The sequence below is a fragment of the Mobula birostris genome, chromosome 6, assembly GCF_030028105.1.
Source record: "Mobula birostris isolate sMobBir1 chromosome 6, sMobBir1.hap1, whole genome shotgun sequence".
Lineage (NCBI taxonomy): Eukaryota > Metazoa > Chordata > Chondrichthyes > Myliobatiformes > Myliobatidae > Mobula > Mobula birostris.
In genome coordinates, this window is record NC_092375.1 from 37151907 (window position 1) to 37175518 (window position 23612).

General features: G+C 41.9%; 1 protein-coding gene across 6 annotated transcripts in view; it reads left to right on the plus strand.

The window, feature by feature from the left end:
* bbx (BBX high mobility group box domain containing) overlaps positions 1–23612 on the plus strand; it is a 163067-nt gene that overhangs the window by 130840 nt on the left and 8615 nt on the right. For 5 of the 6 annotated variants that reach the window (XM_072260233.1, XM_072260231.1, XM_072260235.1 and 2 more), the window contains 6 exons: positions 470–1232; positions 13940–14078; positions 14882–15030; positions 21182–21253; positions 22201–22386; positions 23014–23221. In XM_072260233.1, coding sequence (XP_072116334.1) covers positions 470–1232; positions 13940–14078; positions 14882–15030; positions 21182–21253; positions 22201–22386; positions 23014–23221 — 1517 coding nt within the window. The remainder of the gene's footprint in view (positions 1–469; positions 1233–13939; positions 14079–14881; positions 15031–21181; positions 21254–22200; positions 22387–23013; positions 23222–23612) is intronic. The other variant, XM_072260237.1, reaches the window with a different exon arrangement.

Consider the following 23612-nt stretch of genomic DNA (forward strand, 5'->3'; position numbering starts at 1 on the left):
TAAGTTGTTTTTAGCTTAAATGTTATAGTTCTAGTGGTGGTATTAAAACACACTGCTGTTACCATGGTGTTAATTAGAATTGCCAGCAGCCTCTTGGCTATTTGTTTTCAAATATCATTGCCAGCCTTACAGGATTATGGTGTCTCTATAAATTAACGATTAGTCCATCAGACAGTGAACAATCAGGAGGGATGGGGCTGGAGGGTGAATTCTGGGGGAGTAGAAAAGTCATATTTCCACTCAAAAAAATTGTAGGGTTTTTATTTGAATATTTAAAATTTATTAATTTTATAACACTATTATAAATATGGAATTTTTATGAAACTGCTAAGAATAGAGCCAACTGAAGTTGGCAGTTCAAATCACATGCTATCCTCTGTTTTCTAAATTGGAAATTGGAAGGTTTGTGTATTCCAGTATGGGTTTTTTTGAAATTCTGTTTAATTGCACTGTGTATTATTTGCTTCAGATGTGTTCAGACCGGTTGGTAACAGAAGGAGTAAAAACTGAATCTTCTACAATTATCCTGGAAGATGAACATAAGCCTGAAATCCCCACTGTTAATTCTCCAATTGATACAAAGAATGACATTGATACTAAGCCAAGGGAGTGGATTGCTAATGAAAAACCATTGTCTTTGCTAACTGACAATTCTATGGCAAGTCTTAACAAAGGTGAAAAAATTAAGAAGAAGAAGAAGAAGAAAGTTAAACTTGACTCTACCAAAGTTGATAAACAGACATTTAAAAAAAGTGGAAAGAAACGGAAATCTTCTGAGTCTGACATAGATAGTTTAATGTATACTATTGATGCTGTGGCTAAAGGTGACTGGGGTACTGAAAAGCCTTCAGTAAGTCCAGTAAAAAGTGGACGATGCTCAGCAAAGTCAACTGAAAATCAATTACACTCTGTTTCCAGCCCACCAAAGAAAAAAATTAAACCAAAACCAATAAAATTATCTGCTGAGAAAGTTTCAGAACTCAACAAACACTCAAAGGTGTCTGATTCTGAGAAGATTACCACCAGCCCTGTCAAAACTGAAACGTTTCCTATAACTGATCAACTGCTTTCACATAGTGCACTAAGTGAAGTGAAAGGTGAAAGCAAGGAAATCAACAAAAAAACAGAAGCTTCTGGGTCCAGAAAATCTGAACGAGCATGTAAAGGTGCCCTTTACAAGACTTTAGTGTCAGAAGGCATGTTGACATCTTTACGGGCTAATGTTGACAGAGGTAAGTGAAGATTTCAAAACATAGATTTCCTGGTTATATTTTTGGGATTCTTGTATTACACCTTGGAAGTTATGAATATGTTTGATGACCATTGTTTTTTAATAGAACTTTGTATTTTGAAACTCAAAAATGTAAGGTGGTCTTCTTATCGTGTCCACGGATAGTCTATACATGGTCCAGCCAGAACTGGACATATTTTTGCGCCTTGTTGTTGAATTCAGCAAGATCTGCAACAGTACGGGGTTCCCCTAGCGATGGGCATTGCAGGAGATGTTGCATAGTTTGTGGCTCAGTTCCACATATTCAAGTTGTCGGGCCAAGGTGGAAGCGTTCACGTCGCGGCCCTGTTTCAACCAACTGTACCACCACCACGCGCAGCAAGTAGTGTAAGGAGGTTGAATTAAAATAACTAAAGTCACAATTCTGCAGAGCTTTTCTGAGTTGCCAATTATATGCTTATAAGTCCAGTAGCAATTATATATAAATAATTTTTCCAAGCTGTTCTTGAACTTCTATATGTTTATAAAGATGTCTCCAAATTTAGCACATAGAAGTCAAGCAATTGGATTTCACTTGCTTTTAATGCAGTAATTCTAGTCCACTGTAAAATGCCATAAGGTTGATGAAAAGGCATTTGAAACAGCATTAAGATAATTTGTTCTCCCCCACCCCAAAAATGCACAAATGCATTCTCTGACAAGTCACCATGCACTAGACCGGATAAGGTGTCAGCCCTCAATGATATTCCCCATGGTAGAGGAACAGTAGCGCTGTCAGGATGAGCTGCAAACAATTAAAAACAGATGTGACAAGCAAATATTGAATCACAGATTTGTTTGTTCAGGGTATCCTTGCAAAATATCTGAAGGATTATTATGTGTTAGCTGAAATACCCTGCCTGATTACCATATTGGTAGCAATGATTGGAGTGTTGAGGTTGCTTATTTTACATTGGGTGTTATAATTTTACCACCAATTTATAAGGTTGTTGCCAAAATTCTACATGAATAATACCTGCCATCTCTGCTCATTGGAGAGATTAATCTTTGGATGCCAAGCAAAACATCCCCTTCTTCCTTCTCTTAATCCTGCTTCAGCTTTGAAGGAGTGTAAACCTTTACCAGTTGATGGAAAGGTTCTTAATGGGAGCCTTAATGGATCCCAGTGTGGTCAATGGGTGTCTGCCGGTAATGGTGGTAAATACCAGTGCATTGAATACCACCTGGTTCTCGAAGTAGATGAAAGCACCTCTCTAGTGCTTATTGAGCAGCAACTTGGAGAAATGCACAGAGAAAATTATAGACCTTTACTGTGGCTAGGAAGCTGAGGTTCATCATGACCTTGACCTCCATGAGAGCAGTTGAGGCATAGACAAATGTGACAATGGGTTTTCTCTGCAATATTTCCCAAAACCATGAGCCATAAATACATTGTTCATCAGAGAGGCTAAAGTAGCATAGAGTGTAGAGTCACAGAGCACTACAGTGCTGAAGTAGGCATTCAGCCCATTTTTCCTAGTCACATCGACCCACACCTGGGCCATTGACCTCAATACCCTTCCATCCATGTACTTACTCAATAATCTCTAAATGCTGCAATGAAACCCGCATCCATCACTCCTGCTGTCAGCCTGTTCTACCTTTGCACTATCCTCTGTGTGAAGAAGTTCCCCTGCAGGTTCTCCTTAAATATTTTACCTTTCTCCCTTAAACTATGACCTCCAGTTGTAGTCCACCCAGTCTAGTGGGAAAAGCCTGTTTGCTTTTATCCAATTGAAACACTCTGGTTCCATCGACTGCATAAGTCTAGGGAACACACCCTCCGGCCCTGCCAAACGTGTCAGATTGAGTTGCAAAACCCGAGAACCTCGGGTTTGTGTGGAGGCTGTGTGATTCATTACTCTATTACAATTAAGAACCACGAATACAATTAAAAGCTTTAGCTTTATAATTCTTAATTTGACAAAAGGGTTAGTAAAGAAAAAGCGAAAAAAAGAGAAAAGGGCCCATTTTAATGAAACAGTCTAACGTGCACATGTTGGAGCTCACAGTTTCTCCTTTGCCAATCCTCCTTCGCTCTCCCTGGGCTTCGTCGAATTATGGCCCGGCTCCGGATTGAGTCCTACACCCTCTTCTCTCCGGTGTCTTTTCCCCTTCATCTCCCACTGGAAAAAAAAAGACCCAGCTCATACCGGTGTCAGGCACAAAATATGAAAACACACTCCTTTCATTGGACAGCTCACATTCCAAAGCACCCATTATCTCTAACCATAACCAAACACTGCTTCTACAGAAAGACCATTACATTTGCAGTGAATCCTTTCTCAGGGTGTTACACTATCTAAACTCCTCATAATTTTATACATCTCTATCAAATATCCCCTCTTTCTCCTATGTTGCAGAGAATAAACTCTTAACATATTCAAACTTTCCCTACAATACTGGTCCTCAAGCTCCAGCAACATCCATGTGCAGTGCCTATAAGAAGTATTCACCCCCCTGCCCCCCATGGAAGTTTTCATGTATTATTGTTGTACAACATTGTATCACAGTGGAGTTACTTTGGCTTTTTTTACACTGGTCAACAGAAAAGACTCCTTTTGTGTCAAAGTGAAAACAAATTTCTACAAACTTGTCTAAATTTATTACAATTATTAAACACAAAATAATTGCATAGGTATTCATCCCCTTTAAGTCAGTATTTAGTACATGCACCTTTGGCAGCAATTACAGCTTTGAGTCTGTGTGGATAGATCTCTATCAGCCTTGCGCATCTGGACACTGCAAATTTACCCCAATCTTCTTTACAAAACTGGTCAAGCTCTGTTAGATTGCATGGGGATCATGAGTGAACAGCACTTTTCAAGTCCAGTCACAAATTCTCAATTAGATTGAGGTCTGGACTCTGACTTGGCCACACCAGGGCATTAACTTTGTTGTTTTTAAGCCATTGCTGTGTAGCTTTGGCTTTATGCTTGGGGTCATTGTCTTGCTGGAAAACAAATCTTCTCCCAAGGTCACAGTTCTCTAGCAGACTGCATCAAGTTTTCCTGTATTTTGCTGCATTCATTTTACCCTCTACCTTTACAAGCCTTCCAGGGCCTGTTACAGTGAAGCATCCTCACAGCATGATGCAGCCACCGCCATGCTTCATGGCCGGGATGGTGTGTTTTTGATGTGCAGTGTTTGGCTTATGCCAAGCATAGCATTTAGTCTGATGACTGAAAAGCTGAGACCCCTCTTTCAGCTGACTTCAGAGTCTCCCACATGCATACTCTCTGGCATACTCTAGCCGAGATTTCATGTGAGTTTTTTCCAACAGTGGCTTTCTCTTTGCCACTCTCACAAAGGTGACTGGTGAAGCACCCGTGCAAAAGTGGTTGTATGCACAGTCTCTCCCATCTCAGCCATTGAAGCTTGTATCTCCTGCAAAGTTGTGATGGGTCTCTTGGTTGCCTCCCTCACTAGTCTCCTTGCACAGTCTCTCTGTTTTTGAGGACGGCCTGCTCTAGGCAGATTTACAACTGTGCCATATTCTTTCCATTTCTGGATGATTGACTTAACTGTACTCCAAGGGATAGTCAGTGACTTGGAAATGTTCTTGTATCCATCTCCTGACTTGTGCTTTTCAATAACCTTTTCTTGGAGTTACTTGGAGTGTTCTTTTGTATTCCTGGTGTAATATTTGCGAAGATACTGACTCATCAACTGACCTTCCAAATACAGGTGTATTTTTACTACTATGAATGGAAGCACTTTGAGTGCCCACAGGTCTCCAAAAACAGATCTCCATTTAACTAATTATGTGACTTCTTAAAATAAAATTGACTGCACCAGTGATGATTTGGTGTGTCATATTAAAGAGGGTGAATACTTATTCATTCAATTATTTTGTGTTTTATATTTCAAATTAATTTGTAGAATCTGCTTTCACTTTGACACAAAAGTGTATTTTTTTATTGATCTGTGTCCAAAAAAGCAAGTGAATTCACTGTGATTCAATGTTGTAAAACAATAAAACATGAAAACTTTCAAGGGGGATGAATGTTTTTTATAGATGCTGTAAATTTTCTCTGTACTCTTTCAATCTTACTGGACATCTTTCCTGTAGGTAGGTGACCAGAACTGCATGCAATACTCCATATATGGCCTCAACAATGTCTTGAATAACTTCAATGTAACCATAAGACAATAAATTATTGGAGCAGAATTAAGCCATTTGGCCCATCAAGTCTGCTTCGCCATTTCATCATGGCTGATCCATTTTTTTCCTCAGCCACAATCTCCTACCTTCTCCCCGTATCCCTTTCATGCCCTGAGCAATCAAGAACCTATCAACCTCTGCCTTAAATATGCATAAAGACTCCACAACTACCTGTGGCAACAAATTCCACAGATTCACAACTCTCTGGCGAAAGAAATTCCTCCCCATCTCTGTTCTAAAAGGATGCTCCTCTATTCTGAGGCTATGTCCTCTGGTCTTAGACTCTCCTACCATAAGAAATATCCCCTCCACATCCTCTATATCAAGGTCTTTCACCATTCAATAGATTTCAACGAGGTCACCCCTTATTCTTCTAAGTTCTAGTGAATACTGGCCCAGAGGCATCAAACACTCTTCATATGACAAGCCATTCAATATTGGAGTTATCTTAGTGAACCTTCTTTGAACCCTGTCCAGTTTCAGCACATCCTTTCTATGATAAGGGGCCCAAAACTGCTCATTCCAACATCCAACATCACAACTCCTGTACTCAATACTCTGATTTATGAAAAACAATATGCCAAAAGATCTGTTTATGACCCTATCCATCTGTGAGGCCACTTTAACGGTATATGGTGCTTCTGAAGACTCTGATAGCAACCCTTGTTTCATCTCATGCCTCAAAGTCTCCAATCAAAGCTGCGTGGTCATCTATGGCTATAAAGATTCTTCCAGTGATGGAGAGGTGCCAGTGTTGTCACTGCATCTATTGGTTAAGTATCTCAGCAGTTAAACTCTGGATAGAACACTTGCTGCTATTTTAATACATTCTGTGATCTTTTGAAGGCGTTTGAGTAGCCTACATCAGTATTGAAGCTGCTAGTCAGTTCTCCCATTGTCAGCAGAGTGTTCCCTTATATACCACAAAAAAAACAAACAAGCACTTTGTGCTACTAATTTACAAAGACTTTTCCAGGTGCTTGTAAATTGAAACTGATTCCGGTTCATGCCACGCTGATGTGGATGAAAGTGAGAATTACTGGAATGTTGGTGTTGTTAGCTGAGTATCTGACACTGAGAGGCCATCAAGTGCACCGCGGTGCACTGCAAGCAGAAGTGAAGGGAAACTTTTCACCCAGCGGTAGCTAATCAGTTCAATATGTTGACCATGGTTTGGAAGCCTCTAATTTAAGAGATTTTCTTGCAATCTTAAACAACTTCTTTGTATATTTTGATCAATAAATGTAGTTCAGCTTATTGATGCTGCTTGTAAACTGTAATTTTTAAACCTCAACTCTTTCTGCAATCAGTCATGGTTAGGCTTGTGGAAATCGATCTTTATTTCTCAACAATTTGGCAAATTTGAGATTTGATTTGATTTGCAGGTTTGAGATTGAAGACATTGACCTAATGGATCAGAAATTTAAGGATTTCTCAAAATTAGGAAGTTGGGGCAAACAAATTATCGTGACTTAACGTACATTGTTGCATTTTAATGTATAAAAATGTAAATATGCATAAATCAATAATATAATTATTTTAAATCACTATGCTTGGCAACAGCATTAAATTTTATAAGAAAACTGACTTGGCAGATACAAATATAAACTCAGGTTTTCTTTTCAATTTGAATGGGTTGTCTGATGGCTTCTGTTTAAATGAATCTCAGTTCTTTATGCTGAAAATATATTTTCATCACTGTATGACTGAGGTGAAATCAATGTTTACCAATTTAGAAGTTGCATGCTGACAGCCTAGCCACAACTACCAAAAAGTTCACCTGAGCTATTGTAGATTTTTGTATCCTTCACAAACAAATTTCCCATTCTCTAATCCACCCTGTCCAGACTCGTATTCTTTCTTTTTTTTATCCTCTCAGCTCGGTCTAGAAACCATAGAAAAATTGCAGCACAGAAACAGGCCTTTTGGCCCTTCTTGGCTGTGCCGAACTATTTTCTGCCTAGTCCCACTGACCTGCACACGGGCCATATCCCTCCATATATCTCCCATCCATGTATCTGTCCAATTTAATTTTAAATGTTAAAAAAGAACCCGCATTTACCACCTCGTCTGGCAGCTCATTCCATACTCCCACCACTCTGTGTGTGAAGAAGCCCCCCCCAATGTTCCCTTTAAACTTTACCCCCCCCACCCTTAACCCATGTCCTCTAGTTTTTTTTTCTCCCCTAGCCTCAGTGGAAAAAGCCTGCTTGCATTCACTCTATCTATACCCATCATAATTTTATATACCTCTATCAAATCTCCCCTCATTCTTCTACGCCCCAAGGAATAAGATCCTAACCTATTCAACCTTTCTCTGTAACTGAGTTTCTCAAGTCCCGGCAACATCCTTGTAAACCTTCTCTGCACTCTTTCAACCTTATTTATATCCCTCCTGTAATTTGGTGACCAAAACTGAACACAATACTCCAGATTCGGCCTCACCAATGCCTTATACAACCTCATCATAACATTCCAGCTCTTATACTCAATACTTTGATTAATAAAGGCCATTGTACCAAAAGCTGTCTTTACAACCCTATCTACCTGTGACGCTACTTTTAGGGAATTTTGTATCTGTATTCCCAGATCCCTCTGTTCTACTGTTCTCCTCAGTGCCTTACCATTTACCCTGTATGTTCTACCTTGGTTTGTCCTTCCAAAGTGCAATACCTCACACTTGTCTGTATTAAACTCCATCTGCCATTTTTCAGCCCATTTTTCCAGCTGGTCCAAGTCCCTCTGCAGGCTCTGAAAACCTTCCTCACTGTCCACTACACCTCCAATCTTGGTATCATCAGCAAATTTGCTGATCCAGTTTACCACATTATCATCCAGATCATTGATATAGATGACAAATAACAATGGACCCAGCAATGATCCTTGTGGCACACCACTAGTCACAGGCCTCCACTCAGAGAAGCAATTCTCTACTACCACTCTTTGGCTTCTTCCATTGAGCCAATGTCTAATCCAATTTACCACCTCTCCATGTATACCTAGCGACTGAATTTTCCTAACTAACCTCCCATGCGGGACCTTGTCAAAAGTCTTACTGAAGTCCATGTAGACAACATCCACTGCCTTCCCTTCATCCACTTTCCTGGTAACCTCCTCGAAAAACTCTAATAGATTGGTCAAACATGACCTACCACGCACAAGCCATGTTGACTCTCCCTAATAAGTCCCTGTCTATCCAAATGCTTATAGATTCTGTCTCTTAGTACTCCCTCCAATAACCTACCCCCTACCGACGTCAAATTTACCAGCCTATAATTTCCCGGATCACTTTTCGGCCCTTTTTCAAACAACGGAACAACATGAGCCACTCTCTAATCCTCCGGCACCTCACCCATAGACACTGACATTTTAAATGACGAAGGGTCTCGGCTCGAAACTTCGACTGAACCTCTTCCTAGAGATGCTGCCTGGCCTGCTGCGTTCAGCAGCAACTTTGATGTGTGTTGCTTCTTTTTAAATATATCTGCCAGGGCCCCTGCAATTTCAACGCTAGTCTCCTTCAAGGTCCGAGGGAATACCCTGTCAGGTCCTGGGGATTTATCCACTTAATTTGCCTCAAGATAGCAAGCACCTCCTCCTTTTCAATCTGTACAGTTTCCATGATCTCACAACTTGGTTCCCTTAATTCCATAGACCTCATGCCAGTTTCCTTAGTAAATACAGATGCAAAAAAGCCATTTAAGATCTCCCCCATTTCTTTTGGTTCCGCACATACCCAACCACTGTGATCTTCAAGAGGACCAATTTTATCCCTTACAATCCTTTTACTCTTATATACCTGTAAAAACTCTTTGGATTATCCTTCACTTTGACTGCCAAGGCAACCTCATGTCTTTTAGCCCTCCTGATTTATTTCTTAAGTATTTTCTTGCACTTTTTATACTCCTCATGCACCTTATTTACTCCGTTTCCTATACATGTCATACAACTCTCTCTTCTTCTTTATCAGAGTTGCAATATCCCTTAAGAACCAAGGTTCCTTATTCCTATTCACTTTGCCTATAATTCTGACAGGAACATACAAGCTCTGCACTCTCAAAATTTCTCCTTTGAAGGCTTCCCACCTATCGATCACATCCTTGCCAGAGAACAACCTGTCCCAATCCACGCTTTTTAGATCCTTTCTCATTTCTTCAAATTTGGTCTTCTTCCAATTCAGAACCTCGACCCTAGGATCAGATCTATCCTTGTCCATGATCAAGTTGAAACTATGGTGTTGTGATCACTGGAACCAAAGTGCTCCCCTACACACACTTCCATCACTTGTCCTAACTCGTTTCCTAACAGGAGATCCAATATTGCATCCGCTGTAGTTGGTACCTCTATATATTGATTTAGAATCTAGAATTAGACAGTAGACACTGGACACTAGAATACTACAGCACAGTACGGGCCCTTCGGCCCTCGATGTTGTGCTGACCCATATATTCCTTAAAAAAAAACGTACTAAACCCACACTACCCTGTAACCTTCTATTTTTCTTTCATCTATGTGCCTGTCCAAGAGGCTCTTAAACATCCCACACACAAAATACTGGTGGAACGCAGCAGGCCAGACAGCATCCATAGGAAGAGCTACAGTCAATGTTTCAGGCCGAGACCCTTAGTCAGGACTAACTGAAAGAAGAGATAGTAAGAGATTTGAAAGTGGGAGGGGGAGATCTGAAATGACAGGAGAAGATGGGATAGAGCTAAGAGCTGGAAAGTTGATTGGCAAAAGGGATACCAGGCTGGAGAAGGGAGAGGATCATGGGATGGGAGGCCTAGGGAGAAAGAAAGGGGGAGGGGAGCACCAGAGGCAGATGGAGAGCAGGCAAGGAGTTATTGTGAGAAGGACAGAGAGAGGAAAACAGGGAAAACAAACAAATAAATAAATAAAGGATGGGGTAAGAAGGAGAGGAGGGGTATTAACAGAGATTAGAGTTCATGCCATCAGGTTGGAGGCTACCCAGACGGAATATAAGGTATTGTTCCTCCAACCTGAGGGTGGCTTCATCTTGACAGTAGAGAAGGCCGTGGGTGGACATATCAGAATGGGACATGGGACATGGAAATAAAATGTGTGGCCACTGGGAGATCCTGCTTTCTCTGGCGGACAGAGCGTAGGTGTTCAGCGAAACGGTCTCCCAGTCTGCGTCGGGTCTCACCAATATATAGAAGGCTGCACCGGGAGCACCGGACGCAGTATATCATCCCAGCTGACTCACAGGTGATGTGTCGCCTCACCTGGAAGGACTGTCTGGGGCCCTGAATGGTGGTGAGGGAGGACGTGTAAGGGCATGTGTAGCACTTGTTCCGCTTACAAGGATAAGTGCCCGGAGGGAGATCGGTGGGAAGGGATGGGGGGGGGGAACAAATGGACAAGGGAGTCGCATAGGGAGCGATCCCTGTGGAAAGCAGAAAGGGGGGGAGGGAAAGTTGTGCTTGGTGGTGGGATCCCATTAGAGATGGCAGACGTTACGGAGAATTATATGTTGGACCCGGAGGCTGATGGGGTGGTAGGTGAGGACAAGGGGAAACCTATCCCTAGTGGGGAGGTGGGTGGATTACTATCCCTAATTAGGAATACCCCTAATGTTTTAGGAATACCCCTAATGTTTTAGCCTCCACCACCATCCCTGGCAAGTCATTCCAGGCACCCACAACCCTCTGTGTAAAAACAAAACAAAAAAAAAAAACTTACCCCTGATGTCTCCCCTAAACTTCCCTCCCTTAACTTTGTACATATGCCCTCTGGTGTTAGCTATTTGTGCCCTGGGAAACAGGTACTGGCTATCCACCTTATCTATGCCTCTCATAATCTTGCAGACCTCTGTCAAGTCTCCTCTCATCCTTCTACACTCCAAAGAGAAAAGTCCCAGCTCTGCTCACCTTGCCTCTTAAGACTTGTTTTCCAATCCAGGCAACGTCCTGATAAATCTCCTCTGCACCCTCTCCATAGCTTCCACATCCTTCCTATAATGAGGTGACCAGAACTGAACACAATACTGTTAAGTGTGGTCTCACCGGAGATTTGTAGAATTGCAACATGACCTCTATACTCTTGAACTCAACCCCCCTATTAATAAAGCCTAGCATCCCATAGGCCTCCTTAACTATCCTATCAACCTGTGCAGCGACCTTGAGGGATGTATGGATTTGAACCCCAAGGTCCTTCTGTTCATCCACACTCTTAAGTAGCTGACCATTAACCCTGTACTCAGCCTTCTGGTTTGTCCTTCCAAAATGCATCACCTCACACTTATCCGGATTGAACTCCATCTGCCACTTTTCTGCCCAACTCTGCATCCTGTCTATATCCTCTTGTAAGCTTCAACAACCTACAGCTCCATCTGCAACTCCTCCAATCTTGGTGTCATCTGCAAATCCTCCAATCTTGGTGTCATCTGCAAACTTACTCACCCATCCTTCTGCCTCTTCATCCAGGTCATTTGTAAAAATAACAAAGAACAGGTGTCCCTGGACAGATCCTTGCAACACTCCACTAGTCTCCGACCTCTAGGCAGGATACTTTCCTTCCACTACTACCCTCTGCTTTCTTCCTGTAAGCCAATTTTTTATCCAAACAGCCACTGATCCCATGCCTCATAACCTCCTCGATGAGTCTCTCGTGGGGGACCTTGTCAAATGCCTTGCTAAAATCCATGTAGACCACATCTACTGCCCTACCTTCATCAATTTCTTTTGTTACCTCTTCAAAAAAAAACTCAATTAGGCTCGTGAGGCACGACCTTCCCTTCACAAAGCCATGTTGACTATCCTTGAGTAGATTGTACTTCTCCATATGCTTGTAGATCCTATTCTTAAGAATCCTTTCCAATAATTTGCAGACCACTGACGTAAGATTCACTGGTCTATAGTTCCCAGGATTCTCCCTATTACCTTTTTTAAACATTTGCCATTTTCCAATCCTCCGGCACCTCCCCTGCAGCCAAAGGGGATTCAAAGATCATAGCTACTGCTCCAGCAATCTCTTCTCTCACTTCCCACAGCAACCTGGGGTATATCATATCCTGCCCTGGGGACTTATCAATCTTGATGTTTTTAAGAAGATCCAACGGTTCTTCCTTAATCTCCACATTGTCCAGCACACAGGCCTGTTCTGTTTCGACCGCACCCTGATCAAGGTCCTTTTCACTTGTGAATACTGAAGTAAAGTATTCATTTAGGACCTCCCCAACCTCCTCCACTTCCAGGTACCTGTTGCCTTCTTTATCCTTTAGCGGCCCCACCTTCATTCTTGTCATCCTTCTGTTGTTCACATATGCATAGAATGCCTTGGGGTTCTCCTCAATCCTACGTTCTTGTTTCATCACCCCATCTCTGCTTTCCAACCCACAGCTCTCACCCCAGCCCAACTGAGAAGCTGTTTCTTTCCCTCTTTGTTGAGTTCAACGTGACAAAAATCCACTGTTTTCATAATTATTTAGATCCTGATATGATTTTTCAAACAGCTATATAAATTACAATTTAATTTGTTAGAATGACTGAAGTGAAATAACTTCCATTCACATCTTTGATAACTAATTTAGAGCACAGGGAAATTCCAAACAATTGAAGTTTGTTGTCTCTAGATGGCAGCATTGCAAATAATTCCGTAGTAATGGTTGCCCTGTGAGAAATATTGTATCGATTTTCCACAGAGCCCTTATAAGCTGTGCTGTGTATTAGGCTCTGTCCTGGAATCTGTTCAAGATTCAGAAGTGATGATGTTATTGTTGAAATGCATCATCCAAGGAAATGTTAGTTTCAACAAGGGCACTCGACAGAGGAATTACATCCGCCTTCAGTAACTAGAAAGTGGAGAACAAAAAAATGTACAGGCAGCTCTGTCTTTTGTGATAACTATTCACTGATCAGCACCCTTGTGTATGCAAATGCTGAATAAGGTTTAGTCAGATTCCAGTCTGGTTGAATATCACATTGGAAATTGCTGATGTTCGGAGAGTTAGTAGTATACAGTGTGCCTTCTTAAGTATATTGTCTTCATCAGGCAGGAAGTGAATTTACTAGCTTTAATGTTCACCTTATGTAACTGGGAGATAAAAAAAACAAATTTCATTTGTATAAGGGTACATTTTGTCCATCATGTTTTGATCTGTGCTGGCTTGGAAACTGCAGTTACAGGCAATTACCATCAGCTGTATAACGGCGGAACTTCTGCTCTAAGGAGCACTGCAGATCTTATTTAGATCAGAAATACAAAAGAGTAGATGTAGTGTTTTCCATTGAATACACCATATTGCTAGTGGAACACCAAACCAATTTATAAGTTGGAATTTCTAACCTCGTATTCCTTGTACTTCAGCTGTCGGTCACAGAAAGAAGCCTTGCATGTTAGCCTTGAGCTAGATCTATCACGGAACGTAAGCACTGGTGTTCTTAAGGAACCAGATTAACTTGGGAAATGGGTTGCTATCAGTTAGTGTTATGGATGTGGCTGTAATTTGCATCTGTTCACTGAATATATGCTTATACTTACAGGCAAGAAAGCTTCAGGGAAAGGGGGATCGTCTGATCATGAAGGATGTTGGAAGGAGGAAGACTGGACATTTTCAAATGTTGGAAGCAGTGGAACCAAAAAGTTGAAGAAATTGAAACAAAAAGATGAATCAGCCCTTGGGTAAGAAATCCGTTTTCTTCTTCACTGCTATTAGAAATTTAACCTGCAGTTCACTCATTCAGCAAATGGATTTTTATGCCTACCAATTATTCGTACATAATTTCTAAGAAATGTTCTGAGGTGAGCATTGCTACAACTTGATTTTCAGTGAGTCTTGAAAGAAATGATATTGTGGCCCCAGCAATCTGTTTGTATGCTTCTAGCTGATACTTGTATCTCTTATTAGGTGATACTTCTCTACAAGATTAACATGCAGCTTTTAGCAAATAGTACTTTCTTTTGTCAGGTGCCGTATGGAATATGTCAAAATGTGTCTACTATAATTTATTTTTGTTATCAGAGCTTGGCTTAGGGTTAGAAAAAAACCTTGCAATGGTTTACTATGTTTTACTATTGCCAAAATCATCTTTAAACTTATTTCTTTAATATTTTGGATGTTGTTATTAATAGTTTTAATAACTCACTATCTGTAAACTGTGATTAGAATATGTAATTTAGCAAACAGAAACCTGGTGAAAGCACCCTTTTTTTTTTGCTGATCAGTTTTGTTAACGAATCAACCATGACGAAGCAGTGGTCGGGATGAGGGGGCACGTTACCATTGAACTGCATTATAGATCATGCATTGAGTAACATAAATAGTCCACATATTCATCAAGAATCCAACAAAACTTCATTGTTATCTGAAACAATGTTATCTCAGTTGAAGAAACTTCACTAAAGGGGAATCTACTGAAGTTTGATGACTTGACCAACATTGTGATTATAACAAGGATTTAAGGGTTCTGTTTCTTTCATTCCAGCTTAGGGAATCTAGAGCAGGAATTTGAAAAGAAATTCAACAGCCTTCCTCAATACAGTCCAGTAACCTTTGACCGCAAGAACTCAACAATGACAAGGAAAAAGAAGAAGAATAGGAGTGGATCTACTGAGCAACTGAAGTGTGATAAAGGTGGGACCAGAAAGAATGAAATATTCAGGGATATTTAAATCATGAACAGAAGTAGAAATGCCAAACATTGGCTGTGATTTAAGTGTTCATTGTCTTTAGATTTCAGTAATAGTAATTGCCACTTCAGGTACCTGTATACTTTGCAGGAACCCCTGGGAAACAATTAGCAGATCAGACGGTCACATTGGGGAAAGAAGCATAATTAACCTTTTAAGGTGAAGATCTTTCATGGATAGCTACCAAACTGAAACATAATTCTGTCTCTTATTCCACAAGTGCTTCCTGCGTGACAAGTATTTACATTAATTGTTTTTATTTCAAATTTGCAGTATCTGCATTATTTTGATTTTGTACTTTATTTTAAATGGACATATTCAGTTACTTTACATTAATGCCCCAAAAGAAAAAGAAGGACCCAAATAATTATTATCTCATTGTAAATTGTCCCATGATTAGGCTACGGTTAAATAGAGGGCTACCAGGCAGCGTGGCTCGAAGGGCCAGAAGGGCCAATTCCATGCTATATCTTAAATACGTAAAATAAAAAAAAATTATGCACTGCAAATAATGAAACTAAGAGAACTCACAGCATATGAGAATTTACAGAACTAAGTTTTAGCTATTGCTGGGTTCAGAAAAGGTTAGTGGTATGAGGGGTAGATTATTAAGCATGCGTATTTCAGATTGGTAGTTTTGAGGGACCAATAACTAATTGCGAAGCTCGGTGAACACCACAACATCAAACCAGTTACTAGTTTATATCTTGATTGTGATATTAGGTGAGTTTTGTGAAGCAACACCTCATATACCGTCTAGGTAGTCTCCAGCCCCTTGGTATGAACATAGAATTCTCCAACTTCTGGTAATTCCCTCCCCCTCCCTTCCTCTATCCCTATTTTACATCACCACCCTCATAGTTCCACCTCCTTCTACTACTTCGCATTGTCCCCCACCCCTTTGTCTTTAAAATTATTGTTTTTTTCCAACTACCAGCATTCTTCAAACCCTCCCCAAAGTTCTTCCTTCAGTCCTGTCAAAGGGTTTCGGCCCGAAACGTCACCTAATCTTTTCAACTGATGCTGACTGACCTGCTGAGTTCCTCCAGCGCATTGTGAGTGTTCACTTGAAATCTATAATGCCACTACCAACAGGGCTAGTCAGTGCTATCATTTCTGCCACAGCAAGGTTGGCCACAAACCTCACTGTGATAGATAAACTGCTCCTCAATGTGAGCTTTCATCTCTTTCCCTTTTACAAGAGGTGAGAGTGTTAAATTGAATGAAGTGAGATTTATGTTTTATTGATGTTTTATCATTTTATTGACTCTGCCTCTCGTCGCTTCTCCCGTCATGCTCTGAAGGCGACCCTCTCCGCCATGAGGAGGTATTTGGTGTCCCTATCCCAGACCCTTCCACACCTTCGGGACACTTTCTTTGCCATCTGTAATGGTCCTACCCGTTATTTCATCCTCCGTCGGATCCATGCCTGCAATCGCCATTTTTTTGACTTTGTCATGTTAGGCAAAGATCGCAAGATCCTACATCTGCGGACCCCAGAGCCTGCTGGTCCTGAAGCTAGCAGGCATGAACTTCAGATTGCCTCTGCCATTGATCTCGCCGGCTCCAACACCTCAGGGCATATTCAAAACCCAGACTCCAGCAACGACCATGGACACATTCAAAGCGCTAGCACAACCACCAACTGCGACTCCAGCCTTGGGCTCCAGGCCGGGTCTTTATGTGCTGCTATTGTGACTCCCATCTCCCCTTCCCCCACCAATACTCTGCAATCCCGTCTCTTTCAGATCCCATCGTCAGCTCCTGGGTACTCAGAGGCTCCATCTTCCTCTCACCCCAACCCTCCCCTCTCCACTGACACCCCCAGCCTCCCCCTCCCCCCTCTGATACCAGCTCTCATCCGTGCCGGGTCTTTACCATCCCCTCCGACCTTCAACTGTCAGAGGCAGAACGCTCTGTCCTCAGTAAAGGCCTCACCTTTGTCCCCCTTCGCCCACACAGCGCGTTCTGTGTTCACCATGATGCGGAACTTTTCTTCCGCCGTCTCCGTCTCCGAGCCTACTTCTTCGGCAAGGACTCTTCCACCCCCACCAATGACCCCTTCTCCCGTCTTCAACCCTCCTCTTCTTCATGGACACCCTGCTGTGGTCTTCTGCCTGCTCTGGATCTCTTTATCGCTATCTGCCGATGGGACATCAACCGTCTCGACTTCACCGCATCTTGTTCCCGTTCCAACTTCACTCCTTGCGAACGCTCTGCTCTCCACTCCCTCCGCACTAATCCTAACCTTACTATTAAACCCGCCGATAAGGGGGTTGCTGTTGTAGTCTGGCGTACTGACCTCTACCTTGCCGAGGCACAGCGACAACTTGCGGATACTTCCTTTTATTTACCCCTCGATCGTGACCCCACTAAGGAGCACCAGGCCATTGTCTCCCACACCATCACCGACTTTATCCGCTCAGGGGATCTCCCATCCACTGCTACCAACCTTATAGTTCCCACACCTCGCACTTCCCGTTTCTACCTCCTACCCAAGATCCACAAACCTGCCTGTCCTGGCAGACCTATTTGTCTCAGCTTGCTCCTGCCCCACTGAACTCGTTTCTGCATACCTCGACACGGTTTTATCCCCCCTTATTCAATCCCTTCCTACCTATGTTCGTGACACTTCTCATGCTCTTAAACTTTTCGATGATTTTAAGTTCCCTGGCCCCCACCGCTTTATTTTCACCATGGATGTCCAGTCCCTATATACTTCCATCCCCCATCAGGAAGGTCTCAAAGCTCTCCGCTTCTTTTTGGATTCCAGACCTAATCAGTTCCCCTCTACCACCACTCTGCTCCGTCTAGCGGAATTAGTCCTTACTCTTAATAATTTCTCCTTTGGCTCCTCCCACTTCCTCCAAACTAAAGGTGTAGCTATGGGCACCCGTATGGGTCCTAGCTATGCCTGCCCTTTTGTTGGGTTTGTGGAACAATCTATGTTCCGTACCTATTCTGGTATCTGTCTCCCACTTTTCCTTCGCTACATCGATGACTGCATTGGCGCTGCTTCCTGCATGCATGCTGAGCTCGTTGACTTTATTAACTTTGCCTCCAACTTTCACCCTGCCCTCAAGTTTACCTGGTCCATTTCCGACACCTCCCTCCCCTTTCTAGATCTTTCTGTCTCTATCTCTGGAGACAGCTTATCCACTGATGTCTACTATAAGCCTACTGACTCTCACAGCTATCTGGACTATTCCTCTTCTCACCCTGTCTCTTGCAAAAACGCCATCCCCTTCTCGCAATTCCTCCGTCTCCACCGCATCTGCTGTCAAGATGAGGCTTTTCATTCCAGGACGAGGGAGATGTTCTCCTTTTTTAAAGAAAGGGGCTTCCCTTCCTCCACCATCAACTCTGCTCTCAAACGCATCTCCCCCATTTCACGCACATCTGCTCTCACTCCATCCTCCCGCCACCCCACTAGGAATAGGGTTCCCCTGGTCCTCACCTACCACTCCACCAGCCTCCAGGTCCAACATATTATTCTCCGTAACTTCTGCCACCTCCAACGGGATCCCATCACTAAACACATCTTTCCCCTCCCCCCCACTTTCCGCAGGGATCGCTCCCTACGCGACTCCCTTGTCCATTCGTTCCCCCCCCATCCCTCCCCACTGATCTCCCTCCTGGCACTTATCCTTGTAAGCGGAACAAGTGCTACACATGCCCTTACACATCCTCCCTCACCACCATTCAGGGCCCCAGACAGTCCTTCCAGGTGAGGCGACACTTCACCTGTGAGTCGGCTGGGGTGATATACTGCGTCCGGTGCTCCCGATGTAGCCTTCTATATATTGGCGAGACCCGACGCAGACTGGGAGACCGCTTTGCTGAACACCTACGCTCTGTCCGCCAGAGAAAGCAGAATCTCCCAGTGGCCACACATTTTAATTCCACATCCCATTCCCATTCTGACATGTCTATCCACGGCCTCCTCTACCGTAAAGATGAAGCCGCACTCAGGTTGGAGGAACAACACCTTATATTCCGTCTGGGTAGCTTCCAACCTGATGGCATGAACATTGACTTCTCTAACTTCCGTTAATGCCCCACCTCCCCCTTGTACCCCATCCGTTATTTATTTTTATACACACATTATTTCTCTCACTCTCCTTTTTCTCCCTCTGTCCCTCTGACTATACCCCTTGCCCATCCTCTGGGTCCCCCCCACCCCTTGTATTTCTCCCTGGGCCTCCTGTCCCATGATCTTCTCATATCCCCTTTGCCAATCACCTGTCCAGCTCTTGGCTCCATCCCTCCCCCTCCTGTCTTCTCCTATCATTTTGGATCTCCCCCTCCCCCTCCCACTTTCAAATCTCTTACTAACTCTTCCTTCAGTTAGTCCTGATGAAGGGTCTCGGCCTGAAACGTCGAATGTACCTCTTCCTAGAGATGCTGCCTGGCCCGCTGCGTTCACCAGCAACTTTGATGTGTGTTGCTTGAATTTCCAGCATCTGCAGAATTCCTGTTGTTTGAGATTTATGTTTGCAGGCTCGGCTTTGTCTCGGGCATCAGGGACGCAACAGTCCATTTCTGGATGCTATCTGTGGAAGAGAATTGATTCTCCTTTCCACTCATCCCCCACAGCTTTTGTTGATCATCTTCTACCCAGTACTATGCAGCAGATCCATGCATGGCACTGTGGTCATGGTTCTGAGTGTACTTCTCAAAAGAACTAGCTCTTGCCAGTATTGACTTTGCTGTACAATCAACTGGTAACCGTGAGCCCGGACATGAGCATTGCCCAACACTGCCCACACAATTCTTGGTTGACCTAGATTAATCAAACGGTGTTCTTTAAAGTAGAACTTACTTTATCTTAGTGCTTGCGTAATTCTCTCAGATTCTGCTAACCCTTTGCGCTGGATCGAATGCTACTTTGTCATTACTTATGCAGTTTCTGCCTCACCTTTTGATGATCTCATCTGGTGCTTCTGATCTTAGCTGTACTTTAGATCTGTGCTTTGTAATTGTGCACCTTGTATTCCCTCTACTCCTACTCCTTGCTGTCTCTCTTCTCCTCCCATTGTTGATTGTGTCCCACTCCTTATCAATGTTTTTCACCACTGTTCCTCTGCTCAACTTGCCTGAGGGAGATTGAGCTGGAAACCTCGAACTAGAGATCTTGCCTTTGGACGGAGGAAAGATCAAGCTGGGAGTGAAATAGAGACTTTTCTTTCTGCAAGGTCTTTTGAACTCTACCTTACACCTTAGATAGCTGTGGTTGGTCACACTGTGTTGTAGGTTCAGATGGGTGGAGTTTTGGGGATTCGGAGAGTGAGAAGCACAATTCATTGTGTTTTATAATGAAGCAGGCTTGAGGAGCTGTGTTGTCATCTTCCACTTCTGTTCCTGGGGTTGCCATATTGTTAAATGTGTAAGCTTAGAAATGTTAATACACCCAGAAATGTGTGCTGTAGATGAATGTTAGATCAGTGTACTAAAAAGCTTACACTCATGATGCCCCTCTATAAACTTTTTTTGTAAATGTATATTGCATATTTTGTGTTTGGAAATGTATTGCTCAGATCCAGGGGTGAGGCATTCAGTACAGGCAGAGATTTAGTACGAGGGTAAGTGGTCAAGTGTGGAGTTACGTACTTCAGCGATGGGATCTAAGAGTCAGAGTTATCGATAAGGCAAAGTAGCTTGACAATAAATAGGTAGGTACGAGGCAGAAAGGAGATTACAATACGTACAATAGCTGCTATTTAAACATTTATATTTCACACAAGTAGCCATGGACCACCTTCTATCAACTGATCTTAGAATGGACAGAGCTTATTTTCATACAATAATAATAGATGTGATCTTTAATAATAACACTCTATTCAAAAGTGACAAAATTTGTATGATTTCATACGTAGCCACACTAATAATGCTGTCATCAACACAGCATATACAGAGATATTGTGCTGTATTATCCTCGTAGTGCAAGTGACAAAGGCTAATGTAAGGAGCTTAAAGGTTACCTATATCTTGACTTTCCATAAATTGGAATAGATTATGGATTTACCATGTATCACAAATCAGTTTGGTGAAGGCCAGCATTTTCTTTTTTTTATATTTTTATTTATATTTTTTAGGATCATCTGCACCTCAGAAAATAGTCAGCAAGTTTAAACACCAAAAGGACACACTTCATTTAACTGATAAAGGTACTAAAAGGGGTTAACATTGCTGTATACATTTTCTCATAGGGTGTGGGTGTCAAGGTAAGTGTCAGGATGCTTGCACCTCTTGATCCTTTCAGATTTATTGTGTCATCCAGGTTCAGCGTAAGAGTTGTAAGTCCATTTATTCAGGTGACAGTGCATAGACAGAAATGTGAACAAAACAAATCCAGTGGCATTTCCACACATTAAAACATATACAGATTTAACTGCCTGTGTGAAACTGTTAGGTTATATTGTGACATTGTAATCTGTTAAATAGTAATCACACCCATGATAATCATTTCTGGTAACCTCTGCATATTACAGGGGTCATTAATTACAATATTTCTGAGACAGATTGTGCTTTCTTCCAGCGGAGTATCCATTAACATGAATTACTGCTATGAAATTGTTTCAAGGCGTTTGTTTTACTATTAGTTCTTAAAAGTCACACTGCTTTGTGTTGCCAGTAATGCTAAGTAGCATGAAATCTTACTTAGGAAGAGAAACTTAAAACAGAGTAGACCTCTGTACAATGATTTTGGAATTGAATTTTGAACTTGCTCTGATACAACTATGATTAACAATACAATTTAACTATGTCAGATAATAATTATATACATGTATATTTAGATTCTATTGAAGTGTTCATTTCAAATAAAGATGAACATTCTGCTGTTCTCTGTAATGTTACTACATGTAATTAGGTTTCCTTTTAGATCCAATAGCTTCTTCAGATGGAGACACTAAGTAAAAATTGCTGCTTAGGTGGACCATTTGTTTGAAGTCCACACAAAAATCAATAAGGGAGATCTAACCATTAAGATATAACTTGGCATTAAATATATGTGTACATTGTCTCTGAATAAACTACTGAAGAAGCCTTGATTCAAGTTCAGGTTTACAGCTGTGATGTTTGTAATTTAGCATAGTTGTTTCTTCTACTTCAGCCATATTCCCACAAGATACAAACTCTGAGGAACATGCAGAGAAAGAAGATCATGCACCATCAATTTCAAGCAGTCTACTAATGGTCACACAAGAACCACTCGTTGGCAGCCAAAAGCGCAAGGCCAGAAAAACAAAAATAACACACCTAATCCGAACAGCTGATGGACGATTGTCACCTGCAGGGGGTGAGTACATTATGGCAGATTTTAGTTAGTGGCAAAGAAACCAAGTTTATCATTGAGTACAAGCTAACTTGAACTGTTCCAATGAGAGGGAGTTATTTATGTAGTGTGTCTCGAGTTGTAAATGGGACAACTGTTCCTTGGAGAACATTGTGAAGCAGTTTATCAGTAAACCTGGCCATGTTCTCAATATTACAGTTCAATATGATCACTGTAACCCTGTACAATGTGATAAACTATATAAAGTGCACTGATGAACTCCCTATGCAAAGTTTCCTGGAATCCATGGAAACAGCAGCAGAAAATGGGAGTGTAATTTCACCTTAAATATAGATTCTTCTGGCTAATAAATATGAACAATTCTGTTGGATCTTTTGGATGTTAAACAGTTCATATCACAGTGAGTCTCTGATCTCTCATGCATAAGCATTAATGAGGAGTAAGCATGTAGCTCCAGGGAAAGGTAATGGACAGATCTAATCATCCAGTCTGTGTACATGTATCTGCTAACATCATTAACACCACAGCACAATTGGCAGAGGCTTAATCCGTTGTGGAAAATAATTCACTTGTAATGTTGAAAAGGAAAAGTACGTAACATATCTTAAAATTGCTTTTCAATTTCTGCAGACCTAACAAAGGAGAAGATGTTATGTAAACAGGAGAAGAAAAAGCAGCCAGTAAAGACAGATGCTTTGACTAGTGGAGTCAACTATGGTAGCTCAGAAAATGAACAGGCTTGCAGTATTTCACCAGAAGTGCAAACTACATCAGCTATCCCAGCATTCTTCAGTTTAGCTGCCTTGGCAGAGGTTGCGGCAATGGAAAATGCACACAGGTGAGAAGTAAACTAGGTATCAGTTCCTGTATAATAATAGAGAAACTACAGAGTGACAAAGAGAACTGCTCAGCAGATGAAGACGATTTCAATAAATGGGTGAGAGAGCACACACCAGAATCATTAAATAAATTATTTTACAATCATTTTATGAAAATGTGATAATGACCCAGATTAAGATGTTGCCAGTGAGGCACTCAAATTAATATCGACTAACAAAGCAAATTTGAGAATTTGCGAAATGAATCTGAGACATTACAGTATAGCAAAGCTCCTGAGCCATAAATGCCATTCCGTGGGAGCCACTTCTAACGCAGCAGCAAGAAAGCTTGCGAAGGTTTTCCCTGTAGACAAGCTGTTAGCATATTTAATATGTTACAGTTTTAAAAGT